Source organism: Prunus mume, linkage group LG5, assembly GCF_029339155.1.
Source record: "Prunus mume cultivar Tortuosa linkage group LG5, ASM2933915v1, whole genome shotgun sequence".
In the NCBI taxonomy this organism is placed as follows: domain Eukaryota; kingdom Viridiplantae; phylum Streptophyta; class Magnoliopsida; order Rosales; family Rosaceae; genus Prunus; species Prunus mume.
Window position 1 is genome coordinate 14,645,050 of NC_142702.1, and position 22,594 is coordinate 14,667,643.

Below are 22,594 nucleotides of genomic sequence, written 5' to 3' on the forward strand. Positions count from 1 at the left end.
AAAAGACAAAAATAGACGTGATAATAGTTGTAGTCATTATACTATATGATCCAATAAAATTAAACAAAAAAAGATTTCCAACAAAAAAAAAGTTCATTTTCAGGGGAAAAAAGGGCTAAGGAATAGACACACTTAATGAGATACGATGTTTTTTTTTACGCGAAAAACAACGGTAGTTGACGTGCAAAAATTTTAACTATTCTTCTTTAAATTGTTCAAGATCATTAAAATGGTAGAAATTATATTAGTAGCAAATGCACATATTGATATATATATTTTTTTTCCGTTTAATGAACAAATTATAATGAAACAAGTCCTTCACCCTAGGGTTGTTGCTCCCTCTTTGGTGAGCCCTTATGTTTTTTTTTTTTTTTTTTTGGCTTTTCGTTTTTTCTTTTGCCCTAGTTCCCCCTCCCCCAATTTCCTCCAACTTCCCCATTTTCTTTCCTTTTCTTTCTCTTCCACATTTTGGGGTGCTGCTCTGTTTTAGAAGAGTCGGTTTCTAAATTTTTTTTTTCTGTTAACTTGGTTGTTTCTTTTTTAGGGGAAATTATTAGTTTTTTCTTCGGTGGTGTGTTTACAAGTATTGGTTATGCTTTTTCTCTCCTCATCGCCGAAGACTGCATGTTATCATTGGGTCTCAACCACTATCATCGTCTCTTTGAATCCATAGATGTCTCTCACGTCGGTTTCCCTCGATGGCACTTACGGAGTTTGAGATGCCCTTAAAGTGCAAATAGCACTTATTGCTTGGATTATGGTAGCATTGCTCGTTGTACTTGTTATAGTCGGGTGCCTTGCCCACCACCATTTTTCTTTGGTTACCGGTTCCTCTTTGGTTGTTGTTGGCTTAGTTTGGTGGTGACTTGTGGCTGCTGGATTGTGTGGGACATATTTATTAAAGATTTTCTATTTAAACCCCACACTTCTCTTAGCTCACCCGATGTTCTAAGTTCACCCCAACTTTAATTTAAATTTTCACAATTTCTAAGAAAACTCCACTATCTTCCAAACTACCCTTAAATACACCCCAAACTGAAAAAAATAAGAACTAAAAGAGATTTTCTATTTAAACCCCACAATTTTCTTTGTTCATAGCAAAAAAAAAAACACAAAAGAATGAAACCCCAAATCCGAAATTTAATACTTTCTAGAGAAAGAGAACAATTTTACCTCTCTCCAAGAACTGTAACTGGAATTCTAACACTTGGGTATTGTTGAGAGAGAGAGAGAGAGAGAGTTTGTAAACAAGAAGTTGGAAGGAGGTTTCTAAAACTTAATATGAAGAGTGGTGGGGTGTGTGGGGTGTGTGTATAAATGTACTATGGTTAATTATTAAGTTGGATGACCTTTGTTGTCTTTTTACACAATAATAAAACTTACAACTTAATGATTTAAGTATTGGGGTGAACAAAGAAAAGTGCGGAGTTTAAATAGAAAATCTCTATTTATTATTGTTCTTGGGGTTTCTTAAGGCAGTGTTGTGTTTTGTGGGCTTTTGTCTATTATGGGCATTTGCTGTTTGGAAGCTTTTTGCCTTTATGTGGACTTTATGTTCTAGGTTAATTACAATTTTGATCACTGAAGTTTGGCTTGAAATCAAAATCAATTTTAGTTACCGTGATTTCAATTTTCCCGATTTCGTCACTGTAGTTGCAGTTGTTAACAAATTAGGTTATATCTCTCAATCCTGTCAGTTTAATTGCATGTACTAAATGTGTGCAAGGGCAAATGTATTTCCACCATTTAAATAATTAATAAAAAAAAGGAAAAAAAATAATAATAACCACCTAGCCGTTTCTCCCACCTCATCCACCATCCCTATCCCCAAATCCTTCCTCCTTCCTCCTTTCTCCTTTCTCCTCTCTCCGCCACTAACCACCCCACCATCATCCATAACCACCCAAACTCACCACCAGTCATACCCACCCACACACACCCTATCCACCATCCAAATCTAAAGCCATCACGGCACCTGCGTTGGAAGGGGCTGATCGACTTGAGAGAGGAGAGAGGAGATCGGAGGAGTGTTGGGGCAGAAGGGAGAGAAGGGCAGAGAGAGCCATCTCGGTGTCTTGGGAGGCATTCTCCGCGTCAATCCCATTACTGCTTCCATTTTTGTTCCTTGGTGTTCTTTGTTTTCGTTTCTCAGGTGAGGGCTGGCTGGCTCTAAAACTCTCTTTGATAATTTTTATTAGGAGTAGTCAAGATTCAAGAAAGGCGTTTTATTATTGTTGACCCATCTTTTTTTCCTGATTTGTTATTGCGTATCATTAGCTTTCTATTAATGAAACTTGATTCGCACGAGAAAATGAATTTGCTTTTTCAAGATATTAACACGACCAATTGAGAGTTGGCATTGCTACATTTTCCACAATATATTTTTCTTTTCCGGGTGATAAAATAGAAGCGTCGAGTTATTTTTTAGGACTAACCAGTGACGGTGAAGACTGAATAAAACCGAAAGAGACTGAAAGATGGCCGGCCTTCCTACGTCGTCGTTTAGGGCAAACACCGGTAGTGCCGCAGCAGAAGACCCCAAACTCGGTCTCACGAAGCAGATACGGAGCCACGAGGTTGCAATTGCAGAGCTCAATGCTCTTTCACCGTCTCGGGTATATTTTATTTATGTCAAAACAAAAACCAAAAAGTTATATTTCATTTTGTTGCAATCAATTGAGTTGAAGAGTACTTGAATCGTGTTCGTGTAGAATTTTCTGAATTGGGTTCTTCGTTTTGAAACAAAAAGTGAAGTTGGTTGTGGTAATTTGGTTGTTTGGGTTCTTCCCATAAGCCTAGATGATTTAGGTTTACATGGTTCAGTTGAGAAATTCATGTTTTTCTTAGCATCCAGTCTTTTAGGGCCCGTTTGATAACTATTTCTATCTTAGTTTTTAGTTTTCATTTTTTGTGCTAGATTATAGAGGAAAATGAGAGTGAGAATGGGTGAGTGTGAGATTGAGAGAGAAGATGAGAGGGGAGGATGGGAGGGAGGCGTAACAAAAATGAAAACAAAAACTAAAAACTGATATCTATTTGAAATCTATTTCAGTTTTTAGTTGTTTGTTTGTGCATTGGAGTAATAAGATGAACATTTGTTGTATCTCTAGCATTGCGTATGTAATTGTTGCAAATTTGATATGGAATACACTTTTGTTAACCTCTTTGCCCTGCCTATCATCAATGCTAAGAATTTATTTTCTTTGAGAGTAAATGTTTGTTAGTTCCACAAATTTTGTTTTACACATTTCAAAGTTGTATGATTCTGTTCGTGGAAAATTCTAGGTAGATATGACAATAATAGTAATAGTCATTAAACTAATACTTTTCGCCTACAGTGTTGTCATTATATTTCAAATTGTAACTCTAAATTCTAGAAAGCCAGCAAGCTCAAATTGTTTTCATTTCATCGTTTCAATGTTCCGAGTATTAGTTTTCTTCCAGGGTCTTTTTATTTTTTTTCATCTTTTTCTTTACAAGTAGAAGCCCAATTACCCTTCTCATCAGCTTATTTGGTTGGAGTGCTTTGTTAGTTTACACAGATGTAAATACAGCTCTTTCTTGATCACAGGCTGTCTATCAGAAGAATGGGAACTTGTTTTTCCTTACAACAATCCAGAAAGCAATGACATCTGAACAAAGTAACAAGTTTTGCATTGAATCTATGGTATTTGTCTCTGGGTTTAAATAGCTGAATTGATGCAATTTTCCTTGTTCACTGTTTATATTGTGCAGAACAAATTGATTTGGCTAAAGCAAGCCTAGGAAAGCTGAATTCTTCTTGATATGACTTGGCTTACGATGATGGTAGTCCTACAGCCTTTTAAGGTAAAAACCCTTGTATTAATAGGCATATACATCCACTAGAGATAAGTCTTATCCAAGTGATGTATTTTAATGGCAAAGATTTGTGATACTTTTACCATCATTATATTTCAACTGGCATCAGATACTCTTGAGTGCTTACTGTGATCCTGCCAACAAAGCAGACTTTCTTTTCTGTTACCTTTCATTGACTTCTGCGTCTGTTTGCCATATGCATGTTGATGCTTTTTATTTTCTTTTATCCATTACTTACATCCAATTACCTTTCACTGACTAAGGGATCTAGGGAGTTATATTGGAGAAAATGCTAAATTATTTTTCATTGTATTGTGTTACAAAGTAGTTTGTATCTTTTTAATAAAGCAGCATTAACTCTCAACTCGTCTTTTTATTTTTTATAGATTTATTAAAAACACAATACAGTACACCCTTTGTAGTGAAGACTAAACAACAAAGCTGATAATACTCTACCTTATAATTAATGTAAACCAATACACATATTAGACTGTCAGAAAACAGCTGCATTAATAGAAGAAAACTGAATGTTCCAAAATTCATAAGACACAGAAACCCAAAGTGAGAACCAAATTTTGACTCTTCCCCCTGAACTTTCATCCCTCCCTACTCAGTTTGACTTCCCTAAACAACCTCAACAACTGTGATACTATAGAGTAATAAATAGATAATTGACCCACACCTTCACCCCCTTTACATATTATGCACCACTACGGAGCAAGATTTCCTAAGAATCAACTTAGTGAAATCCCATACTTCATATATCTGAAAAGGGAATGATCCGTTAAGCTTTGGATCAGATGACACACATGGCCTTACTATGAGCAACTATTCAAGTAAGAATTGTTACTTTAGGAGATGCCTTAGCCTTCTAAGTCACAGAAAAAAGTTGGAAAATTGGAAGAGATGGATAGCCAGATAGGACTACAATATTTGGTTTACATGAAACAAACCCCAGAAGAGTAAAAAATCCACCTCCAAAACAACCAGGACCTAGAAGGAGATTATTGAAGAATCTCTAACAAAGACAGAAGTGACCTCCACAATTTCAGGGTCAGTTAAGTTTCTTTGGAAGCCAACATATCTATCAACTCAAAGAACGAAAAGAATTGACTTAAAATCTAGCAATGGGAACATTATGAAAATTGGACAATCTGCACAACTGAGGAAATGAGCAAAACAAAGGCAATTTTTTCCAACCCAACACTCATCCAAAATCTAATCCTTTCTCCACTTCTCCACTACCCACTGCAAGCTCACACCAAGGAGAAAAGTACCATAACCTTGGAAAGATTTCCAAGGACAGTAACTCAAAACCCTCACTAGAATTCCATCCATTTTCATGTAACCCATGCTTCCTATAACAGCTAATGGAAAGCTCTATAACAACTTCCCCATTAAGGCCTTATGGGAAAGACATACTGGTTAACTACCAATCAAATGATATCTGAGTTCTTCAAACTACTTGGTTATTCTCATCTTCGCTATGGTTCTTGTTTTCCAAATTAAGTAAACATGATCCTAAACTAGCCATTTTGTATATAGCTGATATGACTTGAGGTCGATTCACGAGTAACTGTTTTCATTTGTTTGATTCCATATTAAAGCAGTGTTTTATTACATAAAACTTGAAAGAATGCATGAGGCTGTTGTGCTTACCAATAAGAAATAAATAAAATTGCCGGATACCATAGTTAATATATAAAAAAATAAAAGAGGGAAATTTCAGTTTTTCTTTGCATCTTCAGGCTTTTGGGTGTCTTAAATGATCAAAATATATGGGTGAATCCTCAGACTATTTTGTGATAAGAGTGAAGAGAATAAACTGCTTTGAGCTTTACAAATCAGATTTACCATGAAGATTTGTTGTGCCAAGGTTTTTGTCAGATTGGCCTTTTTGGCATGGACAGCCTGTTTAAGACTTTTTTTGGTAATGTTTTTGGGACAATTATTGATAATGGATGATTTGATACTTTAATTGGTGTTGTGAAACAGGATCTCAGTGAATGAACCGCTTATTGTTGCAGATTCCTGTTGGTTGGGAGGTCGTGGGGATTCTTGTCTCACCCATTTTCTTATTTCTAAAATGGGCTTCTACCGTGGACATAATTTTGTGAACAATACATGTAGAGACTTTTAGACTGAAGCATTATGTTTCAGAATTTTGTACAAATACCTTTTGAAGTATAGGGGTTATGAGGTTATTAATATACGTCTCTCCCTCCTGCCCTCCTTGGTTGTCTCCCTACGCGTACCCTCCCCGATCGCCCCAAAAATTGGTACATTATTATGATTATACACGAAGGTACATACATCATACATGTACATGCAATGCACGTATGAACGTACATTAAATGTACCCAAGTTTCCAACAAGGGACCAAATTGATATTTAATCTAAACATGGAAGTTTAATAAACTATCTTCTTCAAGGGTAATAGTGTAATTATCTTGATATATGTTCCTACAGATTTCATCCATGTAATTGGTTAAATTAATAAACGAACAAATATTGGAGAACCATGACTTATATATAAATTATTTTGATCCTAAATTCATGATTTTATAGAGTTTTTGTCACAAATGATCCTAAATTCATTATTTTGATCCAAATTTTTTTGGCCTTTTTTGCGCGTGATTTTCCTGCTGTCTTGAAGGTGTTTGATGTTCAGCGGCTGATAGTCTTCGTTCTATTTTTTCGATGTCAAAAGCTCGCCTACCAGCTGTTTGATAAAATGACTGTTACTAGGCCCTTATAAAATTGTTCAAGTTCAAACTTTTTCAGATGCTCACAAGGCAAGATAGCATCTGGGTTTATATGCAATGCAATTCAATAACAGTTTTGCTTGGTTCAAAGTGTTGATAGGCTCCATTCAACTTTGTTTCTTTTAGTTCAATAAAACCAACATACATATTCTCCGCTATCTAGTTTTCATCTTCCATATTCATCGCCTTGATTAATGAGAGTATGTATGGCCTTGGCAATGGTATGTCACCATGTTAATATGCCAGTTTTTTAAACAGGAAAGGAGGAGGAAAACAAATGCAGCAGCAGCAATCTAGGAAGTCTATGAAACTTTTCGTACATTGCGAAGAATCAACTATCGTTTGTTTCCCTAGTTGCAGAAGATTATAGATCAGTTCAGTAGCTGATATTGCAACTGGTTTTGACATTAAAATCATTAACTTGTGGAGCTTTTACACATTTTCTGTATGATTTTTTATCATCTACAAGACTACAACCCATGTTTTACATAATATCCTATACTTCGAAACCGTGTTATGATCACGAATATGATGCCTCAAATACTGACACATTACATGGGACTACATCTGTACAATACCTTGAAAAAAATTCTCCAAATCTCAGATCAATGTTAATCAAGAAATCTTAAGATGTTTGGAATGAAAAATTGTGAACCTTTTTACTCATGAATCAATTAAGTGGGGTTATAATTCAATCCACAAAGAAAGGCATAATAATTAAAGAACGTGACCGTGTGTTGGAGATTGGGCTAGGGATCCGATAACAAAAGGTGGGGAAGCAGCTTCGCTATTGAAAAGATAGCACGAGTCCCACATTGCAAAAACCTTCTATGCATCAAAGCTTTATATATGGTCGTTTAACAACAAAGCTTGTCCCTTCGAGGACATCCGATAAAATTGGAACGATACAGAGAAGATTAGCATGGCCCCTGCACAAGGATGACACGCATAAATCGAGAAATTGTCCAATTTTTTTTGCACTTTTTGTGTGATTTTTGATTTTTTTTTGCTCCCCCTTTTTTTTTTTTTTTCCCCGGTTTTCAAGGTCTGAGTGAATCTTTTAGACAGAAGCATTATGTTTCAGAATTTTGTACAAATACCATTTGAATTATAGGGGTTATGAGGTTATTAATATACGTCTCTTCCTCCTGCCTTCCTTGGTTGTCTCCCTAAGCATTCCGTACCCTCCCCGATCGCCCCAACTATCCTCGATCCTCATCTCTGAGCCACACCCCAACCACATCCACCCAAATCCACACCATTTCATGGAATTCAAAAATCAAATCTTGCAGTGTGAAAAACAAAACAAAAAGAACACAGCAGTGGGAGAATCTCATGTTTTCCACCATGTATATAGCCTACATTTGATGATCTAAACACACCCGGGTTAATTTTCATCACATTGTGAACAACTTAAGCACGACCCAATTCAAAATTCTAGAAAAGAAGCCCTACATTGGATGCAAGCGGTCTCTTCGTCACGATCCATGGCGTCCCCTTGAAGACTCTGTTGGGAAAAGGGTGACTTGTCCCCCAACAAGCTGCAATTACACCAAGAACCAGGGCAGTCAAAAATGGGGCATGGACGGAGAATCAGAAAAGTCAAAGAAGTAAACGGCATGTCGTGTACCGGAAGAACAGCCATTCGAGAAGAGCATAGTGTTCCATGCCGGCAAAGAGGAGAGACTTGGCTCTCGATCAATTCAGCATCACCAGCTTCCTCTGTATCTCTTCCATTTGTCTCGCTGCCATTTCTAACTCTAACACTAAACCAAACACAATGTTATTAATACACAATAAACACAATGTTATTATGATAATTGAATGAGACAATGAAGGGTGTTTCTTAAGACTTTTTTTAATTCAATTTCTTTGTATGATTTGAAACTTTCCAAGTCTATAAGAAATGCAGATAAATCTCTTGGAAATTTTACTAATTTTGGCGTTGAAATTTCTTTACAGTGTGTTTGTACAAGGGAGTTTAATTTTTTATAGAATTTGTAAATGACGGAACTTGGAAACCTTAATAATAAAAGTACAAATATGATTTAAAGGAGATGCTAATGATATTTCTCTTTTCAAAGTTGGAAGAGATCCAAGTATTATTTTCTACTTTTTGAATAATCATATGAATAGCTGGAATAATTATATAGCACAAAGAGAACTACGTGAAGCTGATCAAATAGTAGAACAGTTCCAGGATACAAATCTTAAGAAAACTAAGCAATTATTGTCAAATGCAAGAAGATCTAAGTTGAGGAACAGAAACAAACCTTTGATGCCAAATCGTCAACCTTCTGTTGAAGACTTAAGAGTATCTTTGATTGTTCAGAAAGTTTTTTTTCCAATTCAGAAACATCAGGCCTGCAAGTGACCTTTGATTAAACGTACAGAATGTTATTGTATCGAATGAAATTAGTAGTTCAAACATAACTTATGCAATCAACCCGTCTAAGCATTTTATCTAAACTGATTGGGATTCGATTTTATCAGAGGTGGTTTTTTTTCCAAAAGGATAAAAGGTTTGACAATAAACTTTCAATGAAGCAATTATTCTTTTTACTTCAGCAGAGTTGAAACACAAATCGAAAATAGATACTCTTACACTGCATCTATGAGGTCTCTTTTTAGTGGAATAATAAACTTTCAATGAAGCAATTGTTCTTTTACTACAGGGGAGGAACGGAAATTGAACTGGGAAATAGATATTCTTACAATGGATATACGGACTGAATTTATATATCATCAGGGAAAAATTTGCACTCCTCGGAGAATATTTGAGCTTGTCTCTCAGCAATGGAATCAATTAGTTGTATGTCCCTTGCTCCCTGCTCATTGATACTGCAGAAATCACAGTTCATACCAGATCTCAGGCCAACATGGGTGTTTGAAATAAGAAAACAAATCACGTGCATAATATAGAATGAAATTTGAAATGATAGAAGTGCTAGGAGTTCCTTTATTAAAAAATTAAAAAATTCCCAACACAAATGTAATACTTAGTATCATCCTTAACCTCCATTCTTGATTATCAGCATAAATGCTCACCTCCACAAGATCTACAATTAGACGAGATCTTCATAGCTTCCTCGTCCCTGCAACAAAAAGGTATCACATTCAGTAAGAGTGTTGGAAACTCACAGAATAAAGAGTTGCTAGATTTCACGTCGAGTGCAGAAGAATGCATGTGGTCCAATAAAACATTTTTATTCCTAAATATGTTAATCTTGTCTAGAGTGCCAACTAGATGCATAATGTGCATCTTGCAAACAAATCTTTACGTCATCTTTGATTATATTCTGTCTAGTCTACCTTCTATTGCATAAAAAGTTTTTGATGATCTGCCAGTACAACTTTGTTTCAAATTGACTATTTCCATGGAGGTACATCAAGGGAGAATCATATTTGACTACTCTGATCGTATCTGGGGGACTAATCTAGAATTTTTGGATGTAAAGGAAGCTCCAACAAGTGGATAAGATTAAACTTTATCATATAACCAAAAGGATTCAGATAATACAGCAATTTTAAATAGCTTGGCATCCTTTAAGAAAAGAGTACCAGTTACCAAAATTTACTAGATCAACTCATGATACTATCATATCCCAAAAAATTAGTTGCCCAACAGATACGAAAGGTTAATTGAAAACCAATAAACAATAAATTCAAATGTGATAAGTAAAAATGCACTTAATTTGTACAGCTAAACTAGAGGAAAAACCATTTTTCACCCATATCAGCCAGCATAAATACTCCTAAATCAACATAAATCCACAACTAACTTGGATGGCTTCTGCGTCTATAATAGTAGTAATACCCAAAAACTTTGCAATCTCTGCCAAATCTGCAAAACAGAAGGTCATCATTTGTTATAGTAACAATAAAGAGAAACATGGTCAGATTGTCCCATCAAGTGACTAAAACAGTGCAAAATAGCAAGTTCATCATATATAACCGACATACTAAGAACTTTAGAAATTTGGAAATTTAAACAGTCAACGGATATATCAGCTGGGTTTAGAAGAAGAAAAGGTAAACAAAAAGGTAGCAGAATGGAAGGATGCTCCACAAAAGTATCTCGAAAAGTCCATCAAGGATATAACATTTGGGTGCTTATGGTACCAACATAATATATTAAGTTATTCCAAGTACAAGCAATATCATAACTGCGCTTGCTTTCTTTGAAGTAATACTGAGTTAAGATTGTGCACTAATAGCTGTAGCATGCCTCTATCTTTTTTACATTAGGATATGGATATGCAAGTTTTCTTCGTCAAAATTTAATGTTATCAGTTTGTCATCATAAACTGAAGAAATTCTTTACTTTTGCAAGTCTTCACAACAGTTTGTCATCTTAATTATCATCAGGAAAATATCAAGAGTTTGCAAGACTAGTTGAGCTAAAAAATTGCAGCCCACATTTTCATTTAAAATAATATTAGAACAGGAAAAGTATAATTTGGATCCACCATTTCATGGAATTCAAAAATCAGATCTTGCAGTGTCAGTGTGAAAATATCATGTTTTCCACCATGTATCATTTGATTGATCTAAACACACTCAGGTTAATTTTCATCACATTCTGAACAACTTCAGCACGAACGAATTCAACATTCTACAAAAGAAGCCTCACATTGGATGCGAGCAGTCGCGTCACGATCCATGGCGTCCCCTTGAAGACTCTGTTGAGATAAGGGCGACTTGTCCCCCAACAACCTGCAATTACACCAAGAACAGGGCAGTCAAAAGTGGGGCACGGTGGAAAAATCAGAAAAGTCAAAGTAGAAGTAAACGGCATGTCGTGTACCGGAAGAACAGCCATTCGAGAAGAGCATAGCGTTCCATTCCGGCGAAGAGAAAAGACCGAGCAGGCGCATTGGCTTTGGAGTAATTCAGCATCGCCAGCTTCCTCTGTATCTCTTCCATTTGTCTCGCTGCCATTTCCAACTCAAACACTAAACCAAACACTTCAGCTGAGATCCGAAATCATCATAAATTCCCAACACTGCTTTTGGTGAATGGGATGGTGGGTTAGATTTTGGGGTTTTAGTTGGGGTGATGAAGCAATCGACAAATGGAACTGAAAATTTTAATCTTTTTATTTTGAATAGTTTAAACTTTTTCTTTGTCCAAAGTAGCAGACAGCATAACAAAAAAAATCGTGGTGTGTTTGAGATTACTTTTGGAAATGTTAAAAATGCTTCTATAGTGCTTGGGAGGAAAACTTTTTCAAGTGAGCATATTTCCACATAAAAGTACTTTTTATAGAAGCATTTAGGGCCAGTTTGGGATTGCTGTTATTTTTACAAAAAGTTGTAAAGTAAAACAGCTCAATGTTCGGTAAACAATACTTTTAAAGTGCGGTTAGTACAAAAAGCAATGTCAATCGTTTGGTAAAATCACCCTAAATCAAGCTTTAAAGTATCATTATATGCCCTAGATAATCCATCAATAAATAAAATCAAAGTTGAAGAATTGAGAAGTGAAATTTTTGTAACACATTAATTTTTTAAGAAATATTGAACGTCTTTAAAAAATATATATATATAACTAAAAACACAAACAAGAGAGCTCGAAGTCGAATCTACTAAAGTCCCAAAAGACTTGTAGCTTAAGTGGTTAGGAATACTTACCATGCACCGAAGGTCCTGTATTTGAATCTTCTTCCTCCAATATCATTTTTGGAGTAAATTCAAAAGAAATACTTGTTTCATATTAAATAACATAATTATTGCCTATTAACTTTAGGTCAAGTGGGGTGAAATCACGGGCGGATCGCTCGAGCCTAGTTCTGAATTTTTAGAATATACAACCTAGGCTAAGTTGTCCAAGCCCAAATTAGGTCAATCAAATATTTAGCCTACCCATCTATGTAGAAATATGCTCACCTTTGTATAAATCTCAGTCGTTGGATTGATTGGAATCCATGTGATGTAACTTTGAAGACCGTGCGATGCATTTTTATAATAAAGATAAATACTTTTTTTTATATATTAAATGTTGTTGACATGTGGTCATGATGGTCTCACCACCTTCAAAAGTAAAACCCCACGAGCTTTATAATAAAATAAATTTTTTATTATAAAGGTAAATGATAATTTCCTCTATCTTGCTCCATTTTGTGTGTTGCAACTCATTGTTTTCCTTTAAATTGTTTATTGGAGATTAAAGATACAAATATAAGCATGAGGTTTTGGTTTTTTCTCTATAATTCTTTTTATGCTGCAATCTTTCTTCTACTTAATTCATATTGTTATGATGGTATCAAAGTTCATCTCGATACTTCTATAATTTCTCATATATTTCTTTCAATTTCTACTTTCTGAAGCTCTGTTCTGCTTTTTGGGCACGAAAGCCCTTACTAAATTTTTGAACTTTCAATTTCTCTGAGATTATTCTGTGTTCTTTTCATTTATGGTTGTATCAAGTTACTTTTGCTTCCTAAAGCTTGGCTTATTTGATGATGTTATGATGGTTAACCATAACCACCGTTATAATTGATATGACAACCAAAAAAAAAAAAAAAAGCCGACCCCCATAAAAATTCATGGGTCCGTCATTGGAAGAGATCAAAATGATGAGCGTATCCTAAAACCTTCATGCAATAACAATTATAACAATTAAATAACTCTTGATAGTAGTGATACTTTCATATTCTTAATAGAGTTATTCACACAAACACTCCCTAAGGTTTTCAGTGTTTTCACAAACCTAAGGTTTCAAAAATTATATAAACACCCCTAAGATTTTAAATTGTTTTCACAAAACCCCTTTCCGTTGATTTTTTGTCCAAAGATTGATGATTTTATATGAAAATTTTATCCAAATGACAAAGTTAGCCTTTGAGATTAGCTTGCACATACACTTATTGAGGTTAATTTTGCCATTTGCATAAGTTCTTTTTATGTGAAATCATCAATTTTTGGATAAATAATCAATAAAAAAAAGGTTTTGTGAAAACAACCTAAAATCTCAAGGGGTTTTTGTGTAATTTTTGAAACCTCAGAGGATTTTGTGTAAACACCGAAAATCTCGGGAAGTATTGGTGTAAATAACTCTTCTCAATGTTGCACAAAGATTTTAAATTTTAATCCACTAGTCAATCCAAAAAAAAAAAAAATCCCAGTTAATGCAAATATTGTATATACAAATTTTAATTATTTGACATTTTCATAATTCATTAATCGATCAAGAAGCCAAACTCGGCCAATTGAAGGGGTTGATTTCCCGCTAAAGATAAAGAAAAGGGAGTGGCTTTGTAGCCGTAGCCTTAAGTTTTGGCTTGGGTGGGTTGGGGAAAGGTTCAGGGATTTAGGCAAGAACAGAAAAATATCTAAGCAAGTTTTGGCTTGGGTGGGTTGGAGAAAGGTTCAGGGATTTAGGCAAGAATAGAAAAATATCTAAGCAAGTACCTGAAGCTGAAAGGGACGAAAAGGGCACTTTAAACCAGTGGAAAAAAAAAAATATGAAAATGCTCTACCCCAGGTTGTTTGACTAATAATTTCATACCATTCAATTGACTTGTTACTCAAAATGCATCGAATAACCTGAGGAATGATTTATGAATGTCTCATAATCTACTAAAGTAATTGTGCTGTCTGTTTCCTGATGAGTGGGAACGTTTTATGTGGCCGTCACGGTTCATTGCTTGAAAGACTGCATTTTCCCGAATTAAATTCTGATGTAACTGAAAGAGAATGGCACCCATATATTAAAAAGTTAAAACTCTAGGCTCTCTATTTTAGTCTATGCTAAATCTAATTCAGTTGTCTCCCAGCCAACTTTAGACAAGAATGTCTATGTTTTTTTAACATTAGTTAGATGTAATGAGTAGGAGCTCATAGAGAACAAAAAAAAAAAACTCAGTTTGTTTGAACTCTTGTTCATTGTAATAGTTTACATAGTAAAAGTTGAACTGGTTCATAAGGTTTGGGGCTAGCCCAAGTAGTAAGGGAATATGGAAAAGGGTTAGGGTTAGGATTAGGGTAGATGATGAACTAGATCACATGCCAATGTACCAAGAAAAAAAAAAAAGCATGGTTCTTGCATTCCTGTTTCCATTGTTCACATATTTCTGTAAATTTACATTGAAGTATCTATTCTTGTAACCACTTAACTACTTGTACTATTGATTCCATGATGGTCTTGGATACGATAGTAGTCAACATTATTCAGTTTTAGTACGTTGATGGAAAGCAAGCAGAGCTATTTGCTACGCTTGGGTTAGAGTGAGATTGTTGAGAGATCTTGGGTAATTAGGGTTTTATTTTTTTTCCTTTTGTACATATATTGTGTAATTAGGATTTTATCTTGTTTTCTTGTATAACCCTATTAGGATTTACAGCTTTGTATTATAAATACATTTTTTTGTAGAATAAAATATAATATATAAATGATCTACCCCATGTTGTTTGACTAATCTTTTGGTCCATCGTTTCTAATAAAACAAAACTGATTCTAGCATTGATATAATTCTCGAGAAAATAATATAATTAAGTGGCTCTAAATTGTTGCAAATGCCATCAATTTTCAAAGACACTATTTACATCACAAATTTAGTTTGCTTTCTCCTTCTTCTAAAACAAGTAACACCCTACGACATGGAAAAAATCCATTCTTTTGACAAGAGAAAATAATAATTTGGGGTAAACGAAAAAAAAAAATATTTAAGTTGATGTTGAACATTATAGTATAAAAAGAATAGGCACAACCGAAGCCAACTAAGATTTGAAACAATAGATCTTCCAAAAGAAGAGTAGATCGATATAGGTCTACCTAAAGCCAGAGACACCGAAGATCCAACAGGATCCGAGGAAAAAAAACCCTTGAATATGAAGTTTTCTCTCTCTTTTTCTTTCTCCCTCTCTTAGCGGCTAGGGTTTTTCTTTCTCAATTATTTTGTTGTTTGGGGTTACATCCTAGATAATTTGTTTATGTTCTTTTATGGTTTGAAATTTTTTTTCTTAAGAAACTGGTAGATTGAATGATGGATGTGTTTGTTTCACTTGCCATTTGCTAACTGTCTCTTTCTATAGTTGAACTTGTTAGGAGACTAAGGAAACCAATTATTTGCTCGCACAGGTCACAATACAAAAATCAATTTAAATATTCTTGCAATTTTGCAAACCCAATTCTAATTAGTTAAAGCATATGTATACCATTGTAAATGAAAAAAAGCATGTGAATACAATAATTACACATTAATGAGGGGAATTTATGAATACAATAATTAAAATAAATTAACTATAATAAAACAGATAACTAAGGGTATTTGGTCTTTATGCCCAATTATTGAATACAGACAGCAAAAAGTATAGCCCTTCATATGAAACGCAGCAATTAAAAGGTGCACCAAAAACATACATCATGGCCCGGTTATTTGGAAAGTGCATAAAAAAGTGGGAGTTTGAAAACATGGGGTTGCTGCATTTAGGGAAGAGGGTGGATCCTGCCTCTCTCTACAACAAATTAAGCACTGAAGCATGGTGTGAGATCCAATTTCAAACCACGACCTAGCAAATTTAGAGAGTATCATATCCACCAAGTTTGATATCAGCATATGCAGGAATATTGCAATCGGGCCCAATGTAGGTATTTATAATTTACTCTCTTTTCAAATTCAAGATTGAATCAAGAAGCATTTAGTTATGAGTTTTTCTATTTAAACCATACACGTCTCTTTGTTCACCCCATGTTCTAAGTTCACCCCAACTTCTAATTCAAATTTTCACATTTTCTAAGAAACCCCACTATCTTCCCAAACTACCCTCAGATTAAGTATTAATTTACACACACCCCACTTAACCCTCAATTTTCAGTATGCCCAATTCAATTGCAAAAGAACACACCTTTACAAACCCCACAATTTTTGGGAAATTTGGTAAAAGGAATTGGAACCCACTAAACGCTAAACCCCTAAACAGCAAGCTTTCAAGAGTTTCAATTTGACGTTCTTCTTCGAAATCATTTCGAAGAAGAACACAAAACGCCCCGAGCCCGTTGTGGCATCATAGCATTGTTTCTTTATTTGTTGCAGTTGATTATGTGTTTCAATGGTCATTGGCGAATTTGCAGGGAGATTTGAAAGTAAAAGTGAGAAATGGCTTCGAGAGCAATGTTGAGAAGGAAGAGAATCGTCAAGGATGGCATCATCTCGCACAACCCCTGGGTTCTAGTGGCTTGGGCAGCGGCGGACCTAGAAATTTTTCAACGGAGGTGCAATTTTTAAAAGCTAAGTAGGCAGATTATTTGAAGGATGATTTGAACTAGCCAGATTATTTGAAGGAGGGTTGGAACTAGACGGATTATTTGAAGGAGGATTTGAACTACCTGGATTATTTGAAGGAGGATTTAAACTCTTTCTCTGAAAGTACCATTCCATAACTGTACAATTAAAACAAAATAAGGGTTTTATATCTATTACTATGACTAATTGACTATAATTTATCAATTAAATAAATAAATCAATATCAAATTATCAATTAAATAAATGAATAAAAATTAATTATACCTCGAAGTGTCATGTAGTCTCTTCCTCCTCGAGTTTGCTATTGATCTTACTAATACATAGAGAGCTAAATAAGAAAAAAAAATTATTAAAAAAAGAATAAACAAAATTGGCATTTGCTCAAGAAAAAAAAAATGCATTCGACTTACTTTGGATTGGCGTACTCAAGAAGGAAAAAAAAACGCAGGATTCTTGTGATGCCCACACACTTTGATGAAATTGGGTGATGTTAAATTGGTCTTTTATAAAGAGAATTCTCAGTCCTACTTAATTAAGGAATTCCCAAAACCCAATTGAATAATGAGAACTCGCAATTAAAACCCAATTAAGTAATGAATTATAGAAGCCCCTTGAAAAGCCCACGAATTACAGCAGTTTCGTTTTTAAAATTAAAAACCCGGACCAAAACGACGTCGTTTTAGCCAGGTTTATATATATAAACAATGCCTTTTAAAAAGCCTGGTCCAAAACAACGTCATTTTGGCCAGCTTCATTAAAATAAATAAATAAATAAATAAAACGCGCACCAACAAAGCGCATCACCCAGTGGTTTGCACATTTCATCGAACATGTGGTGTGTGTCACTGGTTTGAAGCAGAGGTGCAACTCCAGCAGCTCTAATGGAGTTTTCGGCCGGAGGTGCAGTGCACCTCCTTGCGCCGCAGTCTTCCAGTGGGCTTGGGCACTACCATGGTTCTAAAAATTGGAGTCCAAGGGTTTCAATCGTGCATATGCATAGGGGTAACAATGATGATGACGATGATAAAGTTTCAGTAGCTAAAGACGAATTTAGGCAATTAGAGGGGGTGGTGGTGGTGTGGTACGCGGTGGGATATTGAGCCATGCACTTGAACTTGTTTCTGGAGGGGGGTGTATATAGATGTACTAGAGTTAAATATTACGTTGGTTGATTTTTTTTTATCTTTTTACACAATAATAAAACTTAATATCTTAATGATTTAAGTATTGGGGTGAATAAAGAGAAGTGTGGGGTTTAAATAAAAAAAACTCTTTAGTTATTGAGTTAGTTAGACTTAATAATAGGGTTAAGAAGCATTTAGTTAAGTTGTAATATTATTTATCATTTTTTTAATAGGACATTATTTTGAGATTAGCTTGCACATAATAGGGTGAAAATTTTATCCAAATGACAAAGTTAGCCTTTGAGATTAGCTTGCACATACACTTACTGAGGTTAATTTTGCCATTTGCATAAGTTCTTTTTTTGTGAAATCATCAATTTTTGAATAAATAATCAATAAAAAAAAAAAAGGTTTTGTGAAAACAATCTGAAATCTCAAGGGGTTTTTTTTTTGTAATTTTTGAAACCTCAAAGGATTTTGTGTAAACACTGAAAACCTCTGGAAGTATTGGTGTAAATAACTCTTCTCAATGTTGCACAGAGATTTTAAATTCAAATCCACCAGTCAATCCAAAAAAAAAAAATCCCAGTTAATGCAAATATTGTATATACAAATTTTAATTATTTGTCAAGGAGCCAAACTCGGCCAATCCGGAAGGAGGAGAAAGTGAAGCTGCAGTTTCAAAGCCCAACCCAAGGCCACAACCGCCCAGCTTGCACTTATTTTTGGGCTCTGGTACTTCCAGAACATTGTCTTTAACATTTACAACAAGAAGATATTAAATATTTTCCCATTTCCATGGCTTCTTGCTTCTTTTCAGCCCTTTGCTGGGTCTGTTTGGATGTTGGTTCTCTGGTCTTTGAAGCTCCAACCATGCCCCAAAATATCAAAACCATTCATAGTTGCACTCCTTGGACCTGCATTGTTCCACACAATAGGCCACATCTCAGCATGTGTCTCATTCTCTAAGGTGGCCTGTTTTCTCGGTTGTCTTTTCGTCGTTCCTAGGCGATTCCAACCCTTTACAGGTCTGGCTTTCAATCCTCCCTATTGTCTTGGGTTGTTCTCTAGCTGCAATTACTGAGGTGTCATTCAATTTCCAAGGCCTGTGGGGTGCGTTGATTAGCAATGTTGGGTTTGTGTTGAGGAATATTTACTCAAAACGCAGTTTACAGAACTTCAAGGAGGTAGATGGGTTGAATTTGTATGGTTGGATCACTATACTTTCACTCCTCTATCTGTTTCCTGTGGCTATTTTTGTTGAAGGGTCTCAATGGGTTCAAGGGTATCACAGAGCTATTGCAACTGTAGGAAAACCATCCACATTTTATATATGGGTGTTGTTATCTGGAGTGTTTTACCATCTCTATAACCAGTCATCTTATCAGGCTCTTGATGAAATTAGCCCCTTGACATTTTCAGTTGGAAACACAATGAAGAGAGTGGTGGTAATTGTATCTACTGTGTTGGTGTTCAGAAATCCAGTTAGACCTCTTAATGCCCTTGGATCCGCCCTTGCGATATTTGGGACTTTCCTGTATTCACAGGCAACAGCATCTAAAAAGCAAAAGGGCGGTGAAAAGAAGAATTGAACATAGTTTTTACTTGGTCTGCTTCAAGTGTATTATTCTTTGATCTGGTAAAATTTGTGATTTGCTCTGGTTTATTCCACAGCTAATAGCTATCAAGTTTTACTAATGTCCAAGGTTTTATTTCATGAGATCTTCTCTTTGATATTTATCTTCATTTCTCTGTGTATTAACGGTAAATTTCATTAGGATTGATTAGGCCTTTCTTCTCCCTATTTCACTTGTTATATGCTTGTTGCTTGCTAAGTTTTGTTTGAATTGTTTAGTTTGTGTGTTTATTTGTGCCTACATACCTAAGAAGCTAAGTGCAAAGTTCTTTTTGGTTACACACAAGGTCTTAAATATCGAAAGTTTCGTTAATATCGGTGGTTCGAAAAGACGGAAATATCAGTGGTTCAAAAATATGGAAATATTGAGAAATATCGATATCAATAAAAATTGGATAAAAATCACAAAAATTGTGATAAATACATGGAAATTTGTAATGAAACTTTAGAAGAAGTTTATTTAGTCAATCATCTATTATTTTGACACAAAAAATTGGTAAGAAATGCATTGCATAGTGGGTTTGAGTGATTTAAGTTGATTAAATAGGAAAGAAATAAATTATATTAAGTAATTAAGTAACTGATCAACAATATAAAACAATAAGTAATTATGTTAATTTCTATTTTGAAAAACAGCTCGCAACAGTTATAAATTTGAGATTTCATAAGTAAGAATGACAAGTTGATGACTAGTGTGGTGGTTAAGGGGCAACGTATATTTGGATGGAGAGGAGTTCGAACCCACCCTTGTGCGCGTGACTTTTAAGTGAACTCTTTCATTTTTTATAAATTCAGTTTGTCTTTTTCAATAAATGCAATTGAAAATACTTTAAAAAAATGCATGTTGTCTTGCTTTACTATATTAAAGAGGATTCTTTTTCAACCACCATATTAGCTCATCAGTTACCTATTCTTTTTGCGTGCTTGTTATTTCTTGGTATACGAATTTGGGTACTCTTATCAGATTTTTTATTTATTAGTTAAAGAGTGTGCCACATCTTTAATGACCCTCACAATTCATAAATTCATATTTTTCTTTAACTTGGGGAAAGGTCATCATAGATGTGGCACTATTGGAATTTTTTGATGAATTAAACAAGGAGAGTGGAAGCAAGAGACATGCAGCTCAAGTAGCGAATAGCAGTTTTTCCTACACCAAAGGTCCTGTGTTCGAATTTCACCTTTCCAATATCACTTGTGCCAAACACCAAATAAACAAGAAGAATGAAAAACTAGAAATTGATATCTATATTATAGAACTATAGATATCATAATCCACATGGGATTAGTTTGTCAGACCAGCGGTTACAAAATATGCAAATTAACAACACAGGTCAATAAAGAAAGAAACGAAGACTTCTCAGCAAAAAGGAAGCAAAATTGCCAGAAAGATTTGGAGGCAAAATTAGACTATGCTATTTCAATTTTCAATTTTCAATTTTCAAATTTTAGGAAATACATATATAAATTAGGAATATATGACCCTATTGTCTTACCAAAAACAAATTAGCAAAGTTCTTAAACCGAGCTTAGATTCTTTTTTTTTTCTTTTTTTTCTGGTTGGCTCTCTTCTTCTCACAAATTATACAAATTAGCATAATTCTGAAGTTTTGTGAAATTCTTTGCAACTTTCCATAACCTTTAAAATTCATGATCTCTTCTTCATCATAAGATGTTTTTTGTGTTTTGTTTGTATTGTTGGGTATCTTTTCATCAATATTATAATAGTTTTTGTATATAATTTCTTTATTAATTTCCGGTTGATGAAATGGGAGAACCTCAAATGGGAGACCTACCCACATCAAATCCTGTGATTGAACTGGAAGGGGATGAATTTTGGCCACTTTCTGGGAACCCTTTTTTGATATGGTTCTCACGAAAACAACTATCAAACCCATGTACCAACTGGTAATTATCCTGTAATTTCCAATGTTCAAGCGAAAAATAATATGCCTACTGCTAAAACTTTCTTTTTCTTTGCAATCGTAGGCAATAATGTGCATTGCTAATTCTCTAATTTGGGTTATCATTTTCTTCTCTTTAATTAGTCTAATTCTTTGAAACAATAATTTGTTCGAGCATGTGGTCCCAGGCAAATGTAGGGCAACACTACCTTCCTGTTCAATCCCTACGGTTCTCACATTTCGAGGCAAGAACTGAGAGATGATATATCATGGACCATCCAGTCATAAAAGGCTTGATAACTTGAGAGCATTTGCCATTGACAACAATTTGAAGGTTGGAGATGCAAGTGTGTTTGAGAAACTAGAGTGCAGCAGTACTAGGCTAGTATTCAGGGTCCAAATTCTTAGAGGTGACATCCCATATGAATTTGTAGACAAGCTCGATGGTGATAATATAGATGCACCAATTGTTCTCGAATAGTATATGTCGTATTATCTTTTACTGGATGTCAAATTCCCAAATGAGATTACTTTCGGGAGCTAATATGATTTGAATTTGATAGAACTCTAGCAGAGCCTATTAAGGATGCAATAATTGTATGATTTTGAGTCCATATGTTCCAGTCTAGGAGTTATGGTGTCATTTGACACAATACTTAGTAACATGAGTATCTATTATTGTTTGGATACCTTTAAATAACATAATCAAGTAGCGTACTTTCTAACAATCCTCTTTAATAATTTCATACCATTCAACTGACGTGCTACTCAAAATGCATCGAATAACCTAATGAATGATTTATGAAGGTCTCATAATCTACTAAAGTAATTGTACTGTTTGCTTTCTGATGAGTGGGAACGTTTTATGTAGCCATCATGGTTCATTGTTTGAAGGACTGCATTTTCCCGAATTAAATTCTGATGTAACTGAAAGAGGATGGCACCCATATATTAAAAAGTTAAAACTCTAGGCTCTCTATTTAGTCTATGCTAAATCTAATTCAGTTGTCTCCTAGCCAACTTTAGATAAGAATGTCTATGTTTTTTTAACATTATTTGTTAGATGTAATGAGTAGGAG

The 22,594-nt window shown here is 34.8% G+C and overlaps 1 protein-coding gene, 1 non-coding gene and 2 pseudogenes across 4 annotated transcripts; 3 read left to right on the plus strand and 1 right to left on the minus strand.

The window, feature by feature from the left end:
* Positions 1-604: 604 nt before the first annotated feature.
* LOC103331310 (uncharacterized) lies at positions 605-6,050 on the plus strand. 2 transcript variants are annotated; one of them, XM_089053024.1, is made up of 5 exons: positions 605-2,152; positions 2,408-2,615; positions 3,572-3,641; positions 3,736-3,828; positions 5,836-6,050. In XM_089053024.1, the coding sequence occupies exons 2-4, from the start codon at positions 2,478-2,480 to the stop codon at positions 3,783-3,785; spliced, it is 258 nt and encodes an 85-aa protein (XP_088909150.1). In that variant the 5' UTR covers positions 605-2,152; positions 2,408-2,477; the 3' UTR covers positions 3,786-3,828; positions 5,836-6,050. The 2 variants fall into 2 exon arrangements, with proteins under 2 accessions (XP_088909150.1, XP_088909149.1); XM_089053023.1 differs by having other exon boundaries at positions 1,281-2,152; positions 2,429-2,615.
* A 1,427-nt stretch (positions 6,051-7,477) lies between these two features.
* Positions 7,478-7,580, plus strand: LOC148917050 (U6 spliceosomal RNA). Its single transcript, XR_016127589.1, has one exon. It is a non-coding gene; the product is annotated as a U6 spliceosomal RNA (small nuclear RNA).
* Positions 7,581-7,855: 275 nt separating this feature from the next.
* LOC103331307 (AUGMIN subunit 7-like) lies at positions 7,856-11,806 on the minus strand (annotated as a pseudogene). Its single transcript, XR_016127264.1, has 7 exons — positions 11,413-11,806; positions 11,239-11,321; positions 10,388-10,449; positions 9,622-9,700; positions 9,321-9,446; positions 8,879-8,969; positions 7,856-8,371 (listed from the first exon to the last, which is right to left on the minus strand). The product of XR_016127264.1 is annotated as an AUGMIN subunit 7-like (transcript).
* Positions 11,807-17,732: 5,926 nt separating this feature from the next.
* LOC103331324 (xylulose 5-phosphate/phosphate translocator, chloroplastic pseudogene) lies at positions 17,733-19,695 on the plus strand (annotated as a pseudogene).
* The last annotated feature ends 2,899 nt before the right edge of the window (positions 19,696-22,594 follow it).

Coding starts and splice junctions, on each gene's coding strand:
- LOC103331310 (XM_089053024.1), top strand. CDS start 2,478: ATGGCCGGCCTTCCTACGTCGTCGTTTAGGGCAAACACCGGTAGTGCC. Junction 2,616..3,571: donor ATGCTCTTTCACCGTCTCGG/GTATATTTTATT, acceptor TCTTGATCACAG/GCTGTCTATCAGAAGAATGG. Junction 3,642..3,735: donor AGCAATGACATCTGAACAAA/GTAACAAGTTTT, acceptor TATATTGTGCAG/AACAAATTGATTTGGCTAAA.